This window comes from Scardinius erythrophthalmus (genome assembly GCF_964197995.2).
Source record: "Scardinius erythrophthalmus genome assembly, chromosome: 19".
Taxonomy (NCBI): domain Eukaryota; kingdom Metazoa; phylum Chordata; class Actinopteri; order Cypriniformes; family Leuciscidae; genus Scardinius; species Scardinius erythrophthalmus.
The window spans coordinates 9,635,721-9,655,617 of record NC_138239.1 but is presented as its reverse complement, the minus strand read 5'-3'; the positions used below and the strand labels follow the sequence as shown (position 1 = coordinate 9,655,617).

General features: G+C 35.5%; 1 protein-coding gene across 4 annotated transcripts in view; it reads right to left on the bottom strand.

Annotated features, from left to right (window-relative positions):
* Positions 1-15,996, bottom strand: part of myo6b (myosin VIb) — a 53,657-nt gene extending 37,661 nt beyond the window's left edge. For 2 of the 4 annotated variants that reach the window (XR_014028876.1, XM_081347987.1), the window contains exons 1-10: positions 15,847-15,947; positions 6,174-6,315; positions 4,251-4,320; positions 4,089-4,162; positions 2,936-3,065; positions 2,683-2,788; positions 1,907-1,962; positions 1,705-1,802; positions 1,456-1,620; positions 990-1,070 (exon numbers count right to left, since the gene is read on the bottom strand). Coding sequence is in view for 3 of the 4 variants with exons in the window: in XM_081347987.1 (XP_081204113.1) it covers positions 990-1,070; positions 1,456-1,620; positions 1,705-1,802; positions 1,907-1,962; positions 2,683-2,788; positions 2,936-3,065; positions 4,089-4,162; positions 4,251-4,320; positions 6,174-6,290 (897 nt within the window). In the remaining variant the exon portion in view is untranslated. Of the gene's footprint in view, positions 1-989; positions 1,071-1,455; positions 1,621-1,704; positions 1,803-1,906; positions 1,963-2,682; positions 2,789-2,935; positions 3,066-4,088; positions 4,163-4,250; positions 4,321-6,173; positions 6,316-15,846 lie in introns of all 4 variants that reach the window. The other 2 variants (XM_081347985.1, XM_081347986.1) reach the window with 1 other exon arrangement.
* Positions 15,997-19,897: the final 3,901 nt, after the last annotated feature.

Sequence of the window (19,897 nt, the reverse complement as noted above, 5' to 3'; positions counted from 1 at the left end):
TATTTTAAAACTAATATTAAAAAAACTATTTTAAAAATAAAGTTTATGTGTGCTTTGTATTTTTATGCTTATTAGATTTTCATGCTGTTAGTTTAACAGCATGCTAATCTAACACTTGGAATCAACAGTAAGTCGAGTCAATTTGATTTCTATTTTTGTGGCGCAGACTTGTTGCCTTTGTAAAGAGTCCAAATTTAGTCACTTAAGAGGTTCCACCTTGGTTAGGATTAGGACGCAGTCTTAAAAGACTATCTAGACATAAGACCGCTCACTATGTTTTGGACCAGAGCCTGATTCACAATTAAAGATGGATTGCATATTTTAATACCGACCTAAAATCATTATTATGAGATTCAATTGTTCAAGGATTATTAAAAAGGAGACAAAAAAAAAAGTACCATCTGTGAATTTGGGGTAAGAAAATAATATTAGATTTTCATCTGAAAATACAGTGAAACAGACGGCGTTGAGCAAACAAATGAACTACTGCACCGGCAGAAACAGCAGCTAATGAATATCTCATCACCTCCACAGGGATTCAACACAACGATGATTTATAATAATGGCCCTTGATAACAATAACATCAATTGATGGGCTCAGTCTCTAGAGAGGGCTGTGTGCAAACACAACAAAACAACGCTGGAATTTATTACACTTTACATAATTCATCAAAGATGTGAACTAATTTCTGAGGGTAACTAATTCTATTTGAGGCAAAAAGGTGATCCTGCAACTTCAGAGATTTTGACTGCGGTCAAGGTCTGTTCACTCAGCACGTCCCCTAGTCTTAATTTTTACTACATGAACAAAAGGAACTGTGAGGATTTGATCATATATCAAAAATGAATCTGAAATCTTAACTATAACTTAGCTTAGTGCTGTTTATCACTTTAGATTTGTCACAAATGTTCATCAACACAGAGGAAGTAGGAAAAGATTCATCATGGTACTGCCCCAGAGATTCCTAAACAAAGATGATTCTACGTACCTCAGTACTTTTCCTGTTTTGCATGATCTGTTTATCCGAGTCCTTGTTTGCAAAGTATCGCGTGCAGCCACGATTCAAATACTGAGTGAACACAAACACACAATGATGAAAGTTAACAAACGAGAATAGAACCAGCAGAAACACATTCGTAATCATTGTAAAGCAAATATGCCATCTAGTGGCACATCTACAGTTTCATGGTATATCATGTATATGAGGGATACAAAGGTTTGAAATCAGATAACCTAAACTAAGTTATTAAAGGATTTTATTGGATTTGATAAAATGCTTCGCCACTTCATTTGGCACTGTGCTTTGATAGTCTGCTTGCTATGGTCACAGTTGTTAGGTGGCTTTTATTGCACCAAATTATAACAGAGAGTCTCAAGGTTTCCAGCTGAACCAAGTGTCTAGGCTTGGTAAAATGATTTCTAGCTTCCTGATACACAATTCAAAGGAAACTGACCCGGAAGTTTTCCGGAGAGTTGAGATGAAGCCTGTTCCTGATGTCCTCCGATGCCCCTGCGCAGAGTCTGTAAAATATATGATAATTTCTCTCTTCTGGACTCTGCATGCAAATCCGAGACTTCTCCAGCAGATAGTGTGAAACAAAACCGCCCACAACTGCATTCTGAAGACACAATGAACACAATTAGTAACTACATGAAGTCTTACAGAGGACACACTCTTGTCTTCAGACTAAGACAAAGTTTACCTTCTCATTAAAATGAATTTCCACAAACTTTCCAAACCGACTGCTGTTGTTGTTCCTGACTGTCTTTGCATTTCCAAAAGCTTCAAGCAAGGGGTTGGCTGCATGGAACACACATATTACAAAACATTGATTTTGTATCATATGCAAAAATCAAACACTACTGTACAAGACAACCAGTTCTAAGTGTCTTTGGAGATCCTACCTTCAACAATCCTCTCATCTATATCTTGACCTGTTCCATAAGATGTGGTTAAATACCTGAAATTAAACAGATACAGAATAAAAAAATGATGAAATTAATGACAAAACTGGTCCAATAAAACATAAAACATATTTACTAACCATCAACATTACTGAGCACTGCAACATTCAACTAATCAAAAGTTTGGTAAGATTCTAATCAAAGTCTCTTATGCTCAACAAGGTTGCATTTATTTGATCAAAATACAGCATACAAAAATAAATACAGCAATTTAAAATAATGGTATTCAATTTGAATATATTTTAAAGTGTAATTTATTCCTGTGATGGCAAAGCTGAATTTTCAGCATTATTACTTCAGTCTTCAGTGACACATGATCCTTCAGAAATCATTTGATTATAATGATTTGCTCAAGTCATATTTCTTGTAACATTATTACATCAGTGGAAAATTTATCATCAGAAGTTTATTCAGGATACTTTCCCCATTTTTTTCAAGATGTGGCAAGTGAAATAATCACCATATTAAGTCACCACAAAGGATATTACAATGGGTCTATATGATTTTGAGCAGTTTCACAGACAAGTATTTTTATAAAAAAATAAATGCTAAATATATTTTCATATCTAAAAAAAAATCTCAATTCACCACTGGAAGGTGTGTGTGAATGAATGAATGAATGAATGAATGAATGAATTTGGACCCTTATATATATGTATGAAACTTTTAACTGAAGTGTTTTCATCATTCCATAAATAGACTGAGAGTTATCACACCTGAGAACAAACTTTGTGTTTTCTGTTTTTCCAGCACCAGATTCACCAGACACAATGATGGACTGACTCATCTTCAGAACCTTCATGTCTCTGTAGGCTTTATCCGCTGAGACAGAGAGAGAGAGACAGACGTTTGTCAAAATCACTGTCAATACTGTAGTTACCTTAAAAAAATTCTACAAAAATAAAGACTTTGTGCTTAGAATTGAATCCTCAAGTGTCCTATTAGACAGACATTCATATGTCGACTCACCAATAGCGTAGACATGAGGGGGAAGTGTCCCTAAAGAGCGTCTCTGATAGCTCTTAATGGACTCTGGGGAGTAGAGTTTCGGGATGTCGAAATACGGGTTCACAGCAATCAGGATGTTAGCCACAAAAGTCTAAAATAAAACAAACAAGGTCCGAGTACATTTGAAATGTTCATTGTTGGGTGTGTGCTTTTGTATTTACAGTTTTACATATTTTGGGCAAACAGCAAGTCCCGACCAATAGTTGACAAGTCGGACGGCTCAGACAAATAGCAATGTTTTAACCGCTCTCACTCAAAGTCTCAGACTTTCAGGTTTGCCACGCCATGCGGAGCACCGCTACCTCACAGGACCTAATTAAGTGCATTGGGCAACTTGATAGCGTCTGGCCAGGATTAGCTGGGTCATCTGAGACGTGCAGTCGCACTAGGGCAGGGCCTGGGCAGTCTCCTGACAGCCTTGTGCGCTGTGCTGATGAGCATGCGCTGACAGCTGGACCGGCGTCTCTCAGATGAGAGGCCAATAAGGGCCGTTGGAGCACGACAATAACATGCCCATCAGCTCCGTACCTGCAGGCATGCTTGCCAATGAGATCTGTAGGGTTTAGTGTGAACCTGGAAGCCCTGCACTGCCCTGAGGTGACTGTTAAGCAAAACATGTGAATGCATCATGCATTTGCATAAATGGCCCAAATCTGTTGAAATTTAAAATGTAGTTTCATTAGAAGAGGCTTTAATTATTCAGAGAATCAATTTGTTATACATATTTAAAGGTGATGTGTGTAATTTAAAATGCAAGTGCAAGTAGTGGTGCCTTTAAAAACATAAATCTATTCTGTTCATTTGAGCATCCCAGCCTGCCCAACATACATTGGCTTAAACTTAATGGTGCGATTTTTTTCCATTCATTTTCCTCGTAGTGATTTCAAAAAAAGACTTTGATAAAGAGTTATAAACTATTGTCCCAAACCAGCCAACCATGTAGAAATTTTTTTTTAACTGCAAATTTTTTGTTAATGTGACCGCACCTCAAGTCTCTACAATTGGACCATGCTTATGTTATCCACTGGCCAAGTAATTGTGTACTTGCGTAGTTTTGGCATTGGAAAAGGGATAGAAATGATGAAAAACTAGAATTCAGAAGCATTTGACTTACATAGATCAAGTCTTTGCTGTAACGGACACGGATGTTGTTTAGAAGAGTGGCCTCATTCAAATACATAAGAGAACCTGGAAGCCAAGTAAATATAAGCATATCAATGAACATCATAAGTGTTTAACGTGATACTATTGGCCCCAAAGAACAGTATATACTTACAGTTGTCTTCAACGTGTTTGTTTACATCATCCTCAGCAGGAAAAACTTGACTGATGGGAGCCAGGAACGTCTGTAAAGTCAAAATGAGCATCATCAACTTCGTGACCTCTGGCCAAATGAAAAAACTGGCCAAACAATAACTGGCTACATTCACTATTTATCCATATTAATAAAAGTCCATATAGTTTACAACCACACAGAAGATTAATGGGACAAAAAATAAGTAGATGATGGCAGCCGTTTGTTCTCTCACTTCCGAGTCTATCTGGTTACTTTCACTGAGGTGTGAAGCTATAAACACTCAAGGTCTTCATACATTACGACTGCGCAAATGACACTGAAGAGAGGTGTTAAGTCAGCCATGATTGATTGTGTCTAATGGCAGCCATAATGCGGAGAAGAAACAGTAAAGTCATGTTAATGTGAAAGGTGAGAACATAAGCTGCGAAATCCATTACATGACACATTATAAGACACCCAAAACTGCCCATCACATCGGTGCATTATTCAGAGCGAGATGAGACAAGCTGACCTTTCCCAGAAAACCCATCTCATCAATGCTGACGTTCCTGCTTTACGTTATTCCTCCACTCTCTCATATTTATATAAGCCATTTAGATTAGTACCTCACTGGACAGATATTATCTGCCTCAATGTCATCAATATCAACAACCTCTTTGACCTAAAAACATTCACAACCTTGATACTGTATATTCTAGAGGGAACTTTTCACACATTGTTTACCATTTGTTAATAAAGCTAATGGATCAATGACAAATCAGAGGGTCAATGATAAGGAAAAAATCTAAATCTATAGTTTAAAAAACACAGTTTTTATACTGTCATTATCAATGACAAATCAGAGAGTCAATGATAAGGAAAAACAGTGTTTATACTGTTTGTATTCATGTTGGTTTCGAAAAATACCTTTTTCAAGAAAAGTAAAAAAAAAATTGAATGTCATTTGGTGGAATCATCAAGTAAAAAATGTATAACATATTTTCCATTCTGTAATCATTATTTAACATACACACACACACACACACACACACACACACGCGTGTGTGTGTGTGTGTGTGTGTGTGTGTGTGTGTGTGTACCTACTGAACTATATTTTGGGGACAAATTTGTACCCAGAAGTGACCAAAACCTCAAAACCTGACAAAAACCTCCAATTAGGGACGTTTAGGTAAATCTGGTATAAAATAAAGTAATAAAGGGTTTTTAAAATGTAAAAATGCAGAAAGTTTTGTGTGATGGCTGGGTTTTTAGGGTTAGTGTAAGGGGAGATAATATACAGTTTGTACAGTATAAAAACCATTACATCTATGGAATGTCCACATTTAGATAGCTAAGTAAACGTGTGTGTGTGCGTGTGTGTGTGCGTGTGTGTGTGTGTGCAGGTTTTCTAATCTTCTGGCACATTTTTTGGAAATATCCCCCTCTACACACACAGTGCCCCCATCTCTAAGGGAGTGTGTAAGTAGTTGAGACACAGGTGGATTTTTCTCTTCTAATGAATATACCCTGAGTGTAATGTGATCCGCACACCTGCAGCAGGTAGAGCTTATTACTTATTCAAAGCCCCTGCAAGTGACACCCTTACGTGGCACAGCACTATTCCACATACACATGTTCTCACATTTTACCTATTGCTCAGATACCTGGAGGCCTTTTATACACATCATGAAGTTAATCATGCGTGTAGTGGGAAGGATTCACATCAGCAGAAACGCTGATCACATGATCGCCCGAGGTACGCTGGGCTCCGAGGATCATCACAGGTGCTTAGCAACTAATTTTTCCTTCGTATCAACATATGAGTCTTGATAACATGGCACAAAAACAATAGCTGCCACCTGCTTGGTCACCGGTTAAATGCTCTCAGGATAAATTTCAAGGGCAGCAAAGCTGACGTCTTACCTTTCCTCTCTGATTGAGAGGTTCTATAGTGAGTGCATCCGCACCAATGTCCACTATCATGCCCAGCTGGAACCCGTCGGTTGGGTGGGGCGCCCACACAGGCTTCCCATCCTCCATTGCACCCCACAACTACACCGCAGCTCTGGAAGACACACACAGGGTTAAGAATAGATTAAACACTGACTCGGCTGACAGCATGCAAAGCTTGTTCAAAAGAAACGTAATTGTGTTTTGTTTAACACAAACCATGTGACTGTAAACAAAATGTCTTTAAGATTGCAGCAGGTGGAAGCCAACAAGGTCATCTCAAGTATAGATGATTGTAATGAAAATAACAAAACAACTTGTTACATTAGCCACTTCAAAGTCTTGATATGCATAATGTACAAAGCAAACTGAATCTAGAACTCAGAAGAAAATGTGAGTGGTGCTTTCCCACGCAAAGCTCACTTCCGCTATCTCAGACATTAGAGTATGATTGCATTTTGAGTCGCATTTTGCCTCCAAGTAGCAGTCGCATGGAACAGTCAAATTGGTCCTGAAGCTGCCGTTACTCTCCACTTCTTCACCATTAAATAAATGAATAGTGAGTACATGTTATCCTACAGCAGGGTCAAAGAGTTATCCTACAGCAGGGTCAAAATATATATACTGATTTCTCGATTTTAATTGATTCCTCTTTTGGTGAACGGATATCGATTCTTAAATCCAAAGTATCGATCGATCTTTTGGTCTATGCTGTTTTAAGTTGGTGAATGAATGAAACTTTGTAATGAAAAAAAGTCCTTCAAATTCTATCATTTTTAAGAGATTTATTGTACAATTAAGACAGCTTTTTTATTATAACGAGTTTTCACGAGAGTGCGATTCAGTGAGCTTGCACTACAGACAGCCTTAGTGTTTCTAAAGGTAGGGCTCGTCTCTTGCTTTCTGTTTATTAACCATTCACAATCTGAACACAAGTTTAGTTTTCATACTGCTAACCACACTGCAAAGTTTCTAGATTGACAACCGTATTTAAATGCGTGATTGAATCGGAAACTGCTGTGATTGACAGGACAAAACAAATGGGACATCAATTTTGTATAGTTCTACAAAGCTATTATTATCAGAGTTTGTGAGCAGAGCGTAGCGGGAGCGGATCAGTGAACGAGAGGGTAGCGTAATTTTTCCAGAGTTGCCCAGCATGTTACATGGCTATTGCAAACACAAACAATTATACTACTACTACTACATAGAAATTTCATGTCGCCGCGTTATAAGCAGACTTTGCTTTTTTGATGAGCGTGAGCGGTACATGAGTGGAGCGTTCGCACAGGTTGTGAGCATGTGCATAGAGCAGAATATTGAGCAGAGAGTCACACACGTGATAACGGCGAGAGCGAGATAGAAACCTGGGCGCTGAATACTGAGGGACGGGAAAGGTTGGGGCGGCATATATTTTTGGCTGTTTTTCTCTTTCAAAATGTCAGTGCATTCATAGCAGAAACATAATTACGTCATTAAAAAGTAATTATTATAATGTTGTTATCATAAAAACTTCCTTATGTATAAATTAAATGCAAGAAGCCTATACAAAAATCAGTTAATTTTAAGCTTTAATTGTATAGTGATGTTCCAACTGGTGGTCCCTGTTTACAGCATTAGTTGGGAGATATGTTGCAATGTATTGTACTGATACATACCCCAATTGATCAGAATTCAATTAATTGAATTCGGAATTGAATCGCAAGCTTGTGAATCAAAATTGAATCGAATCGTGAAATTTGTGTCAATAAACGCCAATACATTGGAAAGAAAACAGTAGGTTTTCTAGTGGCTAAACAACATATAATTATAACTATAAAATAATTATTTTGGACATAATTATTTATAACCGCCTGTTTTACATTTACATATATGCATTTGGCAGTCATTCAAAATGACTTGCATTGCATTCAAGCAATACATTTTTCTAATGCCTGTACTCCATGGGATTCAAACCCATGACCTTGCTTTACTTTAAAGCTATACAGTTGGAGCTACAGAAAGGCTACTATTTTACAGATATGTGTTAAGTGTCTAAAGATTAACGTTAATGATGCACTTCCTCGCTCAAATGAAAAGGCTTTTTAGTCTAAATAAAATGCTAGTAGGATTGTAAAAATAATTGATTTGATTATGATCATTTGATAAAATGAAGCAAACACGCCGTAGTTTGGGATCATTTAACTTCAAATGGCGATAATGTTAATTGCAAACATTGCTAAAACAGAAGTTATTGTTGGCTGTAGAGTTTCATATCTTGTCACAGTGAACGCTGAATGCACGTAAATGGTAGCCTATCATGGTGCTCATAGTTGCATTGGATTTTAAAACACAAGTGCAATGTTTGCAATTAACATTTTTTTACCTGAATATTAGGACACGAGTAAAGTACAAAGCTTAGTTCACAAAATAAATAAATGGTTAGAAGGCAAATGTTACATCGTTGCCACGGTAACATTTGGATCCGTGCCGAATGAGAGAGGTATGTGAGCCTTAACGAGGCTTTGTGTTCTGTTTTGCAGGTTGGTCACTCGATTTTTCCACAAATGTAACAATATTTTGTGAGGTATTACACTGGATATGGAATCTCTTGTTTCTTTTCCCAAAAATCCTCACCGTCACATTGTATATTTTTGCTTATTTTCTTTGGAATGTTTATTTTCTTCCTTTCATTCACTTTTAATCCATATGTTTGCATCTTTTACTGTGGCACCTTTTTACTTGCTAAAACAAAAGATGGCACTGGTTCCCTAACCTAAGCTAATAATTTTATAGAAATATCTCATGGCTTTCTCTCGTCACATTTAATTGTAACACAGTTTGTGCTTATTAGACAAAGCAAGGCACGTCAAGTTTATACGGTATCATGGACATGACATGCTGGGGGAAAATGAAAGATAATGTGGCCACGAATTAAGAATCCGTTCCCACATATTTAATTTGTTTCCTCATTTTAGTTAAAGCATGGCCACGTTGTACTAATTTGTTGCTTAGTTTTAATTTACAGATTAAAGGGAACAAATTAATTAAACGTGGACCGAAATAATAAGTTGTAGGAACGAATTAACAAGTTGTAGAAAATTTATTTTTATATCTAGGCTATTTTTCAGCATGTACTAGTGCAACGCATTTGACATGCGCTGGTAATTCAGTTCCGCATTCCCTGTAGCACAACATCTAAAATAAATGTCCTGCTTGTGAGGAAGATAGCCTATAATTCACTTTTCTGACCATTTACAAACAGTTTCAGTTGCTTTGGAATAATGGGCGAAAACATGAAGATATGAGACAATAGATGCTCTGTCCTGCTCGTGTCCCAAAGCCCGATAGATAATGAAATAATTATCATTGTGGGGAAATATAATTAAACTTGACTTGTTTGCTAAATTGTTAGTGTACAGTGTGGTTTCTACTACTAGGCCATTTTGAGTAGGCTAGTTGTTTACTGGCCTAGCCTCAATATAAGTGCGTAGACTTGGTCACTTCATACACTTTGGCTGATCAGACTAAATCCCATCATGAAAATACCAAGTGTGAACTCCCTTCAAGATGCATACGAGAAGGATAGCTATCGGATCAGATTACATCAGCATACGGAAGTCTGAGCCCCACAGTCATCACATGAGTCAGATGGGGGTCCCCTTTTTAAATCATCTGCCAATTGAAAATCATACAGTTTGTTCAAATCCATTAGTCTAAGTATGAATATTAATTGTGATCTTCGGCTTAGCAAACACCAATATGGTCTAACATTATTATGAAAGGTAAAAATGTGCTCTTTTATGCCACTTAATGATGTTTTGGAAAATTAGGCCATTTTCATGCAAATGTGTAATCTACTGTGGTTCAAGGACTGTGTCATCTCTACAGCAGTTCTGTTGAGGTATTTTAGTCTCCTGGCCTGTCACTCCATGTGTTTTTCAATGATCTTGTTATTCCTCTCAGGTATGGGCTTATCCTGTAATAGTGGATTTAAGCTACTGCTATTTGAGCCATCTTTATCTGCACAGACTCTCCTCTTGAGAGAACAGCTGGCGGCCCTATCTGATCACTCTTTGATCCTACAATAAACCAGAGACTTCTTACACTGTTCAATATAATTCCCTTTTTAAAATTTATCTGAAGCACTGGATGACAATGACATCCGTTAAGATCCATGAGATCCAATGCGTGCCGCAGACTGCATGACCTGTAACTGAACTGCTGTCAAAGTCTACAAAAGTAATAATGGTTAATCACAAGAGCGTTATTATACCTGCCAAGAGAACAGCACTGAGTTCACGTCAAAGACGTCTGGTGTGTGAGTGAGGTAGGACGTGATAACTGCTCGAGGTTTGGTGCAGAGCAACATTTCCTATTCACTGGCCTAGTCCCTGGCACAATTATCAATTGTCAAGCACGCTAACTAACCTCATTATATGCTCAGTACTGTATGTGCCAATCACTCGAGTCTCACATGAGTCTTTTGAAAGGAACAAAGACTTCAGAACAAGGCATTGGCATATGCTTCAGGTCTAAAGCATTGCTCATCAGAAAGATATCTGGCACATTACATCTTTCTGAAAGCTTTGTTCTGTGCTGAATCGGTCTTGGGAAAATCAGATGTTTGATACGTGCTAAAAACATAATGACCTGTTCATGCATCTTTGTAATGTATGCCTAACATGTACTCATAAGGTGAACGTATTTATGGAGTAGAAGTTAGAACTGGCTCTAAACCTTCTGGCCAATAAATTTCCTTCTTGACTTTTCCATGACTTTCTCTGCTCATAATGGATAAAGAGTAAAAAAAAAAAAAAAATTGTTTATGGAGACTGAACTCATAAAGAGTATTTTTTTTTTTTTAGCCAATTAAATATTTTTGGGATGACCATAAATGTGTAGATATTGTTTTTCTTCATGACCTTTAAAGATCATTTCAATTTCCAAGACCTTCTCAATTCTAGAAATCACAAGAACAATAATAATTTAAACTCAAGTCAAGTCAAGTTTATTTATATAGCGCTTTTCACAACATAGGTTGTATCAAAGCAGCTTCACAGTAATAAATTAAAACAATACATCAATGTTTGTTTCTAGTGGAACGTCCACGTTTGGTAATGCTGATCAATGGTATCGTTGATTGATTAATTCAATTAAATATCCCCAAATATTTAAAGGAATAAAATAAAACATACTAATGTAAAATAATGAGTAAATAACTACTATATAATACATATATATTAGGGCTGGGTATTGACACAAAAAGGTCAAAATTAACTGATTTGTATACAAACACTTAAATTACACTTTTATTTATTTTTATAATAATAAAGTTATATGAAATATAAACATTTAAATGGTAGCTGTCATAAAAACCTGCCAGATTTATTCAGACATGCATTAAAAATAGAAGAACATTAAAAATTATAATGAATATGTAATATGGTGCATATATTTAGCAAAATGCTCCTCTCTAGAGTTAATTTTTCTAGCTGACTAACGAGTTTATGGTCACTGCCACTGGATATGTTTTTTCTGAGGTAAATGTGACGTTACATGACATTGTTTGCAAGCTGATTTACTGACGTCTTTCCACGGTTGAAACACTGATTTGAGCGATTCCATGGCACATGATACGGATTTCGATAAGTTGTACACTATCTTTTAACACACTTTCAGAAGCTCATTCATGTTTATTCCGCGCTGTAACTGGTGTCAAGGCGGAAGAGAAGATCACGTGCGCTCCGCGCTGCTTCTCTTGAGCTGAGCTGCGCCAGAGCGATCTCACGCCACAGCGCCAAAACGGTATTTATGTTTTTGAATTGCGTAATAAAATGGACGTAATTTGAATCTGAGACTTTGTTTCATATCAATAATATCAAAGCACAAAGATTAGTGCGATTTATTGGATGGGATCCACGCAACAATGTTACATTCATTCATCAACTGAAAACAGGATGACTAATCGATTCTTGGGATTTAAGAATCGATATCGTTTCGTAAAAATGAGAATCGATTAAAATCGAGAAATCGATATTTTTTACCCAGCCCTAATATATATATATATATACATATATATATACACACACACACACACACACACACACACACACACACACACACACACACACACACACACACACACACAGTACTTAAGCACATTGTTGTTTTCACCAAAAAAAAAAATTTTTTTAATCCAGTTATTTATATATTTTGCTGCATTGTGCCAGTAGGTAATATCGGTTTACATTTCCAAACATTTCTTTTGCCATTAATTGTAATAATCTGGTAAGATTTTTGTATGCAAAAGGAGTCTGACAACAAACAGTATGTTCCACACGGAGATCTGATCTCACCATCATCAAATCCACCAGGGATTACATGAAGAAACAGAAAAAACTGAAACTAAATCTAAATCCAGAAGAACATCTCCAACACACTTGAAGAAACCTTCCTGCAAAGCTTCCTGAAAAACTGTGAAAGTAATCGAGGACAAAAGCTATTTTAAATGCAAAGGGTGACGTTGCCACAGTTCTTCGGGATTTAGTTTATTCATGTAATCCCAGATGGACTCGATGATGGTGAGATCAGATCTCCGGCTGGTGTCAGACTCCTTGTCCTCAAAACCATTTTTTTGGGTGAAAATACTAACGTGCCTATTTTGCACATTGTATGTGTGTGTGTGTGTGTATGTATATGTATATATATATATATATATATATATATATATCATTTTTAATGTTGCCATCTCATCAGGTTGATTTCTCATTGTTACACCAAATCCATTCTAATCCATCTAAATCATGACATTAACACAGAGTAACACAAACATGCTACTTATCAGATGTGACCCTAATATGACCTATGCAATGGAAAAGGGGAAATTTGAACATACTCAAAGACAAGATGAGTCCAAAGTTAATGTGGCACAATGCCCTTCACTTTAATTCTCCAGGATTTAAATAGGATTACGAGCAGGCAACTATATGTACAGTATTATGGTTCCTACAGTTAGTCATTTTAGCTAGCAGATCATAATGTAAACAGAATGGCTCCAGAAAAGGAAGTAACATGAAATAAAAAAATAAAAAAAATCTGATAAGCTACACCTTTACAATTTATCTGGAAGAACTGTGAGCAACCTGAACCCAGACTCAACCAGTAAATATTACAGATCTTTTAACGGTTCAGTTCAGTTGTTTTTTTATTTTATTTTTAGATTAATCTTTATCATAATTTCTTATATCTGTTTAAATATTCTTCTAATGTTTTATTAATTTTATGTTATGACATTCAATTCAATTAATCATAATATGCTGGCACATTTCATTTTGATAAAACCTTATAATTATGTGTCACAACAATGATGACATTGCATTAGGGATGCAATAAAAACATTTTATAGTTATATTCTGTGCAAAATTCAATATTTTATGAAAGAGAGGAAGGCTTTGTTGAAAATTCCTGAGACACTGAAACAAATGACATGGAGATGAAAGAGAAAATGAACTTAGGACCTCGGCACTAAAGTTGCTTAGCAACACGTAAATATGGGTGGCAATCTTTCTAGTGTGGTGCAAAAAGAAAATCCATGCAACAGCATGCAAGACTCCTTTTAAAAATTAAATAAAATTAAATAAAATTAAATTTCCACTGATAATGAACTCATGTCTTTGGAAATTTCAAGCATACTTGGCAAGCCTGGATGAGATACAGTCACTTCCAAAACAATCAACAGATCCAAAATAACAACAAAACTGTGAGAAACGCTCCACGTTATTGTGATAGTCGACAAAAGACATTTCTTTTCCCACATTTTTGGCCCATCGCTTTTTCAGCGAGATGTTCATAGAGAGATGAGTAATTGCGCATAATTACGTGCATGCTGATGGCAGCAGTAAAGACGTTGTCATTGGAGATGGTTCGGGGTGAAAGGGTTGTGTGAGTTTCCTGTACCACACATTTTTAAACCCCCTCCTTCCTCTGCTCTTGCTCTCTTTATAGCCCAGAGGATATGGAAAACAGGATGCAAAGAGCCCAGTGTTGTTGGGACTTCCAAAGGCAACATTTTACTGTGTTTTTGCTGGGTTATAAATATTCAAATGAGTGTTCAAAAAAATAAAAATAAAAAAAATAATCAAGCCAAATGTTATCAGTTAGTAAGCAAGCTTCCAGTTGGTAGATAAAACTAACATGATTTCCACACATTAAAATCCTGATTTTGAAAATTAGTTCAAATACAATTTCCATAATCACGTGTTCTCTGCAGGGAAGGTTGGATATTTTAGCATTGTACAAAGGCATGATGACATTTATAGAAATACAGGGCAGCTGAGAGTGATTGAGCGGTTTTTGTCCTATCCGGGTCATTCCATAAAACAGGTTAAATTTTATATAAAATAATCTAAATCATAATTTTTTTTTTAAATGAACATGCTAGCTTTTATTGCAATATATATGTGTATATTAGTTTAGTTAAAATATGTATAAAATATGTGTTTTTAATGTTAATCAAACAACAAAAGACGAAGAAAAAAATCTCACCGCTCTTGACTGAATAACTTTTTTAACTTTATTAAGGACTAATTAAGGATCTTTAATGTATACAGTGAAGAATATGCAGTGTTATTGTACATTTGCATACTTTATTAAATTTCTTTACCTGAAAACTACTATTCGGCCTACTGTAAAATCCTGAAAAGCATTGTTTATTACATTAATTTGTATGTTTGTTAGGCTACATTGTATTTATTTGTGCTTTTGCTTGTAATTTGATTATTTGTTCTTATTTTATTATTGACTGTTTACTTGTCTTTAATACTGTATAGTAAGGTAATTTTAGCTGTTGTATTGAAATTGGAATAGATAAAATGTTCACTGGTATCTAATATATATATATATATATATATATATATATATATATATATATATATATATATACATACATAGCCTATATAAATAAAAGCTTTTCATTTAAGTCAGTGGACATTTAGTGGAAAGACCTGTGAGAGATTATAAGGGTGGAACCATTCCGTTTAACCAGGACAGTTGCGCATGCGCAGACACCGCAGTTTACAGTCACCTAATAGTGTTCGAAGCATCCATCATTCATTTGATTGAAACACAAATAAATAACGTTAACTTGGCCCAAGATTTCCACGACTTCAAAACACAAAATGTAAACTCTTTAACAATGCATTCAACTAGTTGAGTTTCCATGACATAAAGCCTAAAACTTACTCATTTTCTAGAAAACCTTGGTCACACACTTAACTTATCAAAACTCTGGGTGGAAACCCTAAATAATATCACTAAAAAACAACCACGAGTAAAACTATGAATAAATATAACTATAAAGCATGTAACTGATACACAAGAAGCTTTATGAAGCGCAATAACAGTAAGCTGTCCGTTACTATACAAAAGTCACAATTAAAATCCCGTGTTTTAAACAGAATTTAGCTTGTTACTAAATTAAATGACATGCGAAATTAACTTGCCGATTCACCGGACTAATAATACGGACACATTCATTAGCAGCATGCTAGCTCGCTAATGGAAAAGCAATTAAACACAACTTACTGTAACGTTAACACCAAACAACAAACCTATATCTGCTCTAAATAAAAGCCACAAAATAAATAAAGTGATTAAAGTAACTCACATTATGTGTAAATCCGGTAATGGCAGCTGTCTTTGTGGACAGAGGAGAGACAGACTGTCCCGTTTAGCGGTGACAGATTCCCTTGATGTCAGATATTCCCTTTTCCAAAGCCGCTGTCCTTCCTCTCAGTAGTGTGTCCGGCTTCAGACTGAAGTCCACAGGAATAACAGCGACGTCAGTGGTGACACAGAAGCAGTGACTGCTCGACACAGGCTGTGTCTCAAAACACAGGGAACTGTACTGTACATCTATACAGCTTTTGTGAGCGGCATACAGTGAGCGCGTGCAGCGTTTTGGCCATTACAGGCGCGCGCAACAACATACACCTCATAGGCTCGCGCAGCAGCAACTTTAGGAATTACCCTGAAGCCCCAAAATGCTGCCTAGGTAGACAACTCACTAAGCTTTCAGAACACAGCCTCTGCATGTATCAATCTAACGACCTGACTTTTAACCCTTAACATATAGTCAACAGTTTGCTTACAATAAAAGTTGAGTAATGCAGAATGTTAGGCTATACAAGAATTATCATGACTATAATTTATATATTATATTATGTATAGCCTATATCAATGTATATGCCTAATTGTAATATAATAGACTTTTTTTCCCCCAAGTAATTTTTCTCATCAGCACACAAATCAAATGCTTAAAAAATAAAATAAATTAAAAAACATCACATGGTCTGAAAAAAACATGGTCTTTACTATATTATAATCTAAATAGATAACTCGCGTTCCTAGAGGAGAATACTCACAAACAGGGACCAGGTCTTCTAATTAATATCAAACCAATATTATCAAGCCTCAACTTTGTAAATGGTAAAATAATATTCTAAGATGAAATCCCACTTAAAAAAGCTTTATTGAAGATCAAACTGTCATTTGAGGGATGAAGAGAAAGTCAAGAGCTTCCTACTGGATTGTCATGGTTACTAAAAGGTGTGCAACTGATACAAACTGGAGACTCATTAATATTTTAAGGGCTTGTAATTCAAAACTTATAGAAGTATTCCTAAGTTGAAATCTAATCCCTCATTGAAAGCAGACTTTGTGTTTGTAAATCTAATTAGGACACATGATATCTCACTACGTGGCGCTGTATCAAATTTCCGAGCAAAACAGCTATGAGAAAAACAGTTTTAAAGACTTAGACCATGGTGAAATGTTGCTCAGGGAGTTTATACAGGTTAATAGCCTGTAGTGTCTCACATAGTCATAAAGCATTATATCTGATATTAAACATCAGCTCCTACAGAAACAACTAAACATTTCAAAAAAGGTTGAAACAGGAGTATTACAGTTGTCATCTGGTAAGCCTGAAGAATCATTAATTAGATTTAATGCCACACTGACTTTTGCATTTCCCAGGAGTATTGCAGGAATAAAAACAATCGTACAAGGTGCGCCAGAGCACATATGCATGCCGGTAACACAACAGAGGCGAACAACAGCTTGATTTCCACTGCATGTGGACACTGTGACTCTCAACGTTTAACAAATTATATGAATGCTTCATAAAAATAACGAGCCTATAAGCCTCCTGAGGAAGATTGCTTGAGTCTGAATATATGAGTTCAATCCATTTCTGGAAATGGCACTGTAAATTTATAGGGTAAACATACCAAAAAATCTGAATAATTAACCAGTAGTTGTACACAAATTCCACATTATTAAAATCGTTAATTAAAGCTTAAATAAAATAAAATACAAGCTTAAAATACCAAAACAAAAACAGCAATAAACCGATATATAAATAAACCGAAAAAAAAAAAAACATTTTTAAGCTGAACTAAAAATGACTAAAACTAAAATTAAAGCTAAATAGAAATAAATATATAAACACAAACTAATAAAAATGATAAAAGCATAAACTAAAATTAAGAATGAAAATATAAAATTAAAAGCTAATTCAAAATAGTTGTATACTATTATAGTAAAAATGCTTTTTATTATATAAAAAAGTATTTAAATAAATATCTAATAACACTTATAAATATATATATGTATATATATATATATATATATATATATATATATACTGCATATATGTATGTATATATATATATATATATATATATATATATATATGTGTGTGTGTGTGTGTTATTTTACTATTATTTCGATTTAAATAAATTTAGATTTAAATATTAGTGTTGAATATTTTTCCACTCTGTGTGACTGGATATTCATTTATTATTAAACATTAATACTATTAAAAATCCAACAACAACAAAAAAAAGAATAAAAAAAAAAATCTAACAGCAAATTCCCTATTTGGGTTTGCCCTCCTTATACCCTCAGTGGAAACCAATCCCTTAAAAACATTTCAGCTTAAATTACAACTCATTCCATATGCTGCTGGCCTGCTGGCAGATGGGTAATTCCACAAAGCACTGAAGTAATAACTGAGCGCCGAGTGAACGATCCACTCAAAGAGTCTCATTAGCTCTAACACTTCAGAATTAACAGAGATAAAGGAAGTTTCTCATATGGAGAACACAGCAGGGATGCAATCTCAAGAGGGGGGGGGGGGTCGTCACAGGTGGTCGTTTTCAAGGTTTCAAAGTTAATTTAATGATACAAGCTACAGTATGAGGCATTTCTTTCAAAATGAGAATTTAATGAACTTTCTGGTCCTACAGATCCAGTTTATTTTGCAGTTCTCAAACGCGCAACATTGTGCACATTAACCCTTTGAAGGACTGTCAATATTAAATATTAAGCCAATATTAACATTTGGTTCCCCCAATATTATAGTCTGAAGTACACAGGGATCAGATGCACAGGGATCAGTTGTTACATTATGGTCCAAAAATCCTTGCCCAGGGTGGAACGCGGAAATACATCAAGCATTTCATTTTGAGTATTGGAAGGCAGACGCTCATCTGTCTTGATCGTGCAGGATGCCAATCTGACCATCTGTGTGTGAACAGCCAAAAATTCTGCCGTCCAGCAGAGACAGAAGCAAATTAAATGAGTTTAGAATATGCATTAGCCATTGTGGCAAGCAGGGTGGGGCCGAGAGCTGCGAGAACTTTAAAAAAAAAAAAAAAACTTTATCTATTTGAATATGCAGACAACTACAGTACGAGTACAATTTCCCTGAATAATTTACAGGATTGCCGTGCGTTTGAACATCTCAACCAGCACAATAAAGCAACGCTAACCCAACCAACGTCGTGAGTTTGTAAAGGGACTAAACGTTTGACCAGCCAATGGCAGAAGGAAAGAGTGTTTGAGGAAACTTGTTAGAAAAGTTTTTTTTTTTTTTTATTGTAATGCACTCTTCTGGTTTAAAGGGATAGTTCACCCCCAATATCCTCAAGTTGTTCCAAACCTCTATGAATTTCTTTCTTTTGCTGAACACAAAAGAAGATATTTTGAAGAATATGGGTAACCACTAACCAAACAGTTGATGGACCTCATTGACTTCCATAGCAACTTCCAAAAAAAAAAATAATAATAAAAAAAAAACACTGTGACACTTCAATTGAGTCTGTCTGTTTACCAACATTCTTCAAAATATCTTCACTTGTGTTCAACAGGAGCAAAGGTTTGGAACAATTTGAGGGCGAGTAAATGATGACAGAATATTCATTTTAGGGTGAATTATCAAGGCAAGACACTACAGGTGAATAGATTAAAAATTAATAGATAGCACCATAGCTTCCCCAGTTGATGTATCCCAGCACATTAAGACAATTGTTTTGTATTACAAATGTTCTGAAATGTTATGTTTAAATATGAAAATGATGCATTATGACATTAAATATGCACCAATTTGCATTAATTTCCAGAACAGAAATCAAATCATTCAATAAAGTTCAGAATTCTTTCATTTTGCTGAAATATTTGTTTTTTTTACAGAAGGGATTTTGGATATCTCTTATCTTTTATTTAAGATTAAAATGTTATATAAATCAATTGAATGAAATACTGACAAAACCCTTCTGTTAAAATCTTAAGATATAGATGGGAATAAAACTTTGAAGTTTGTTGCGTGCAAGTTTGGAGATTGTGCATGAGCAAAAAAACTCATTCTAATTTAA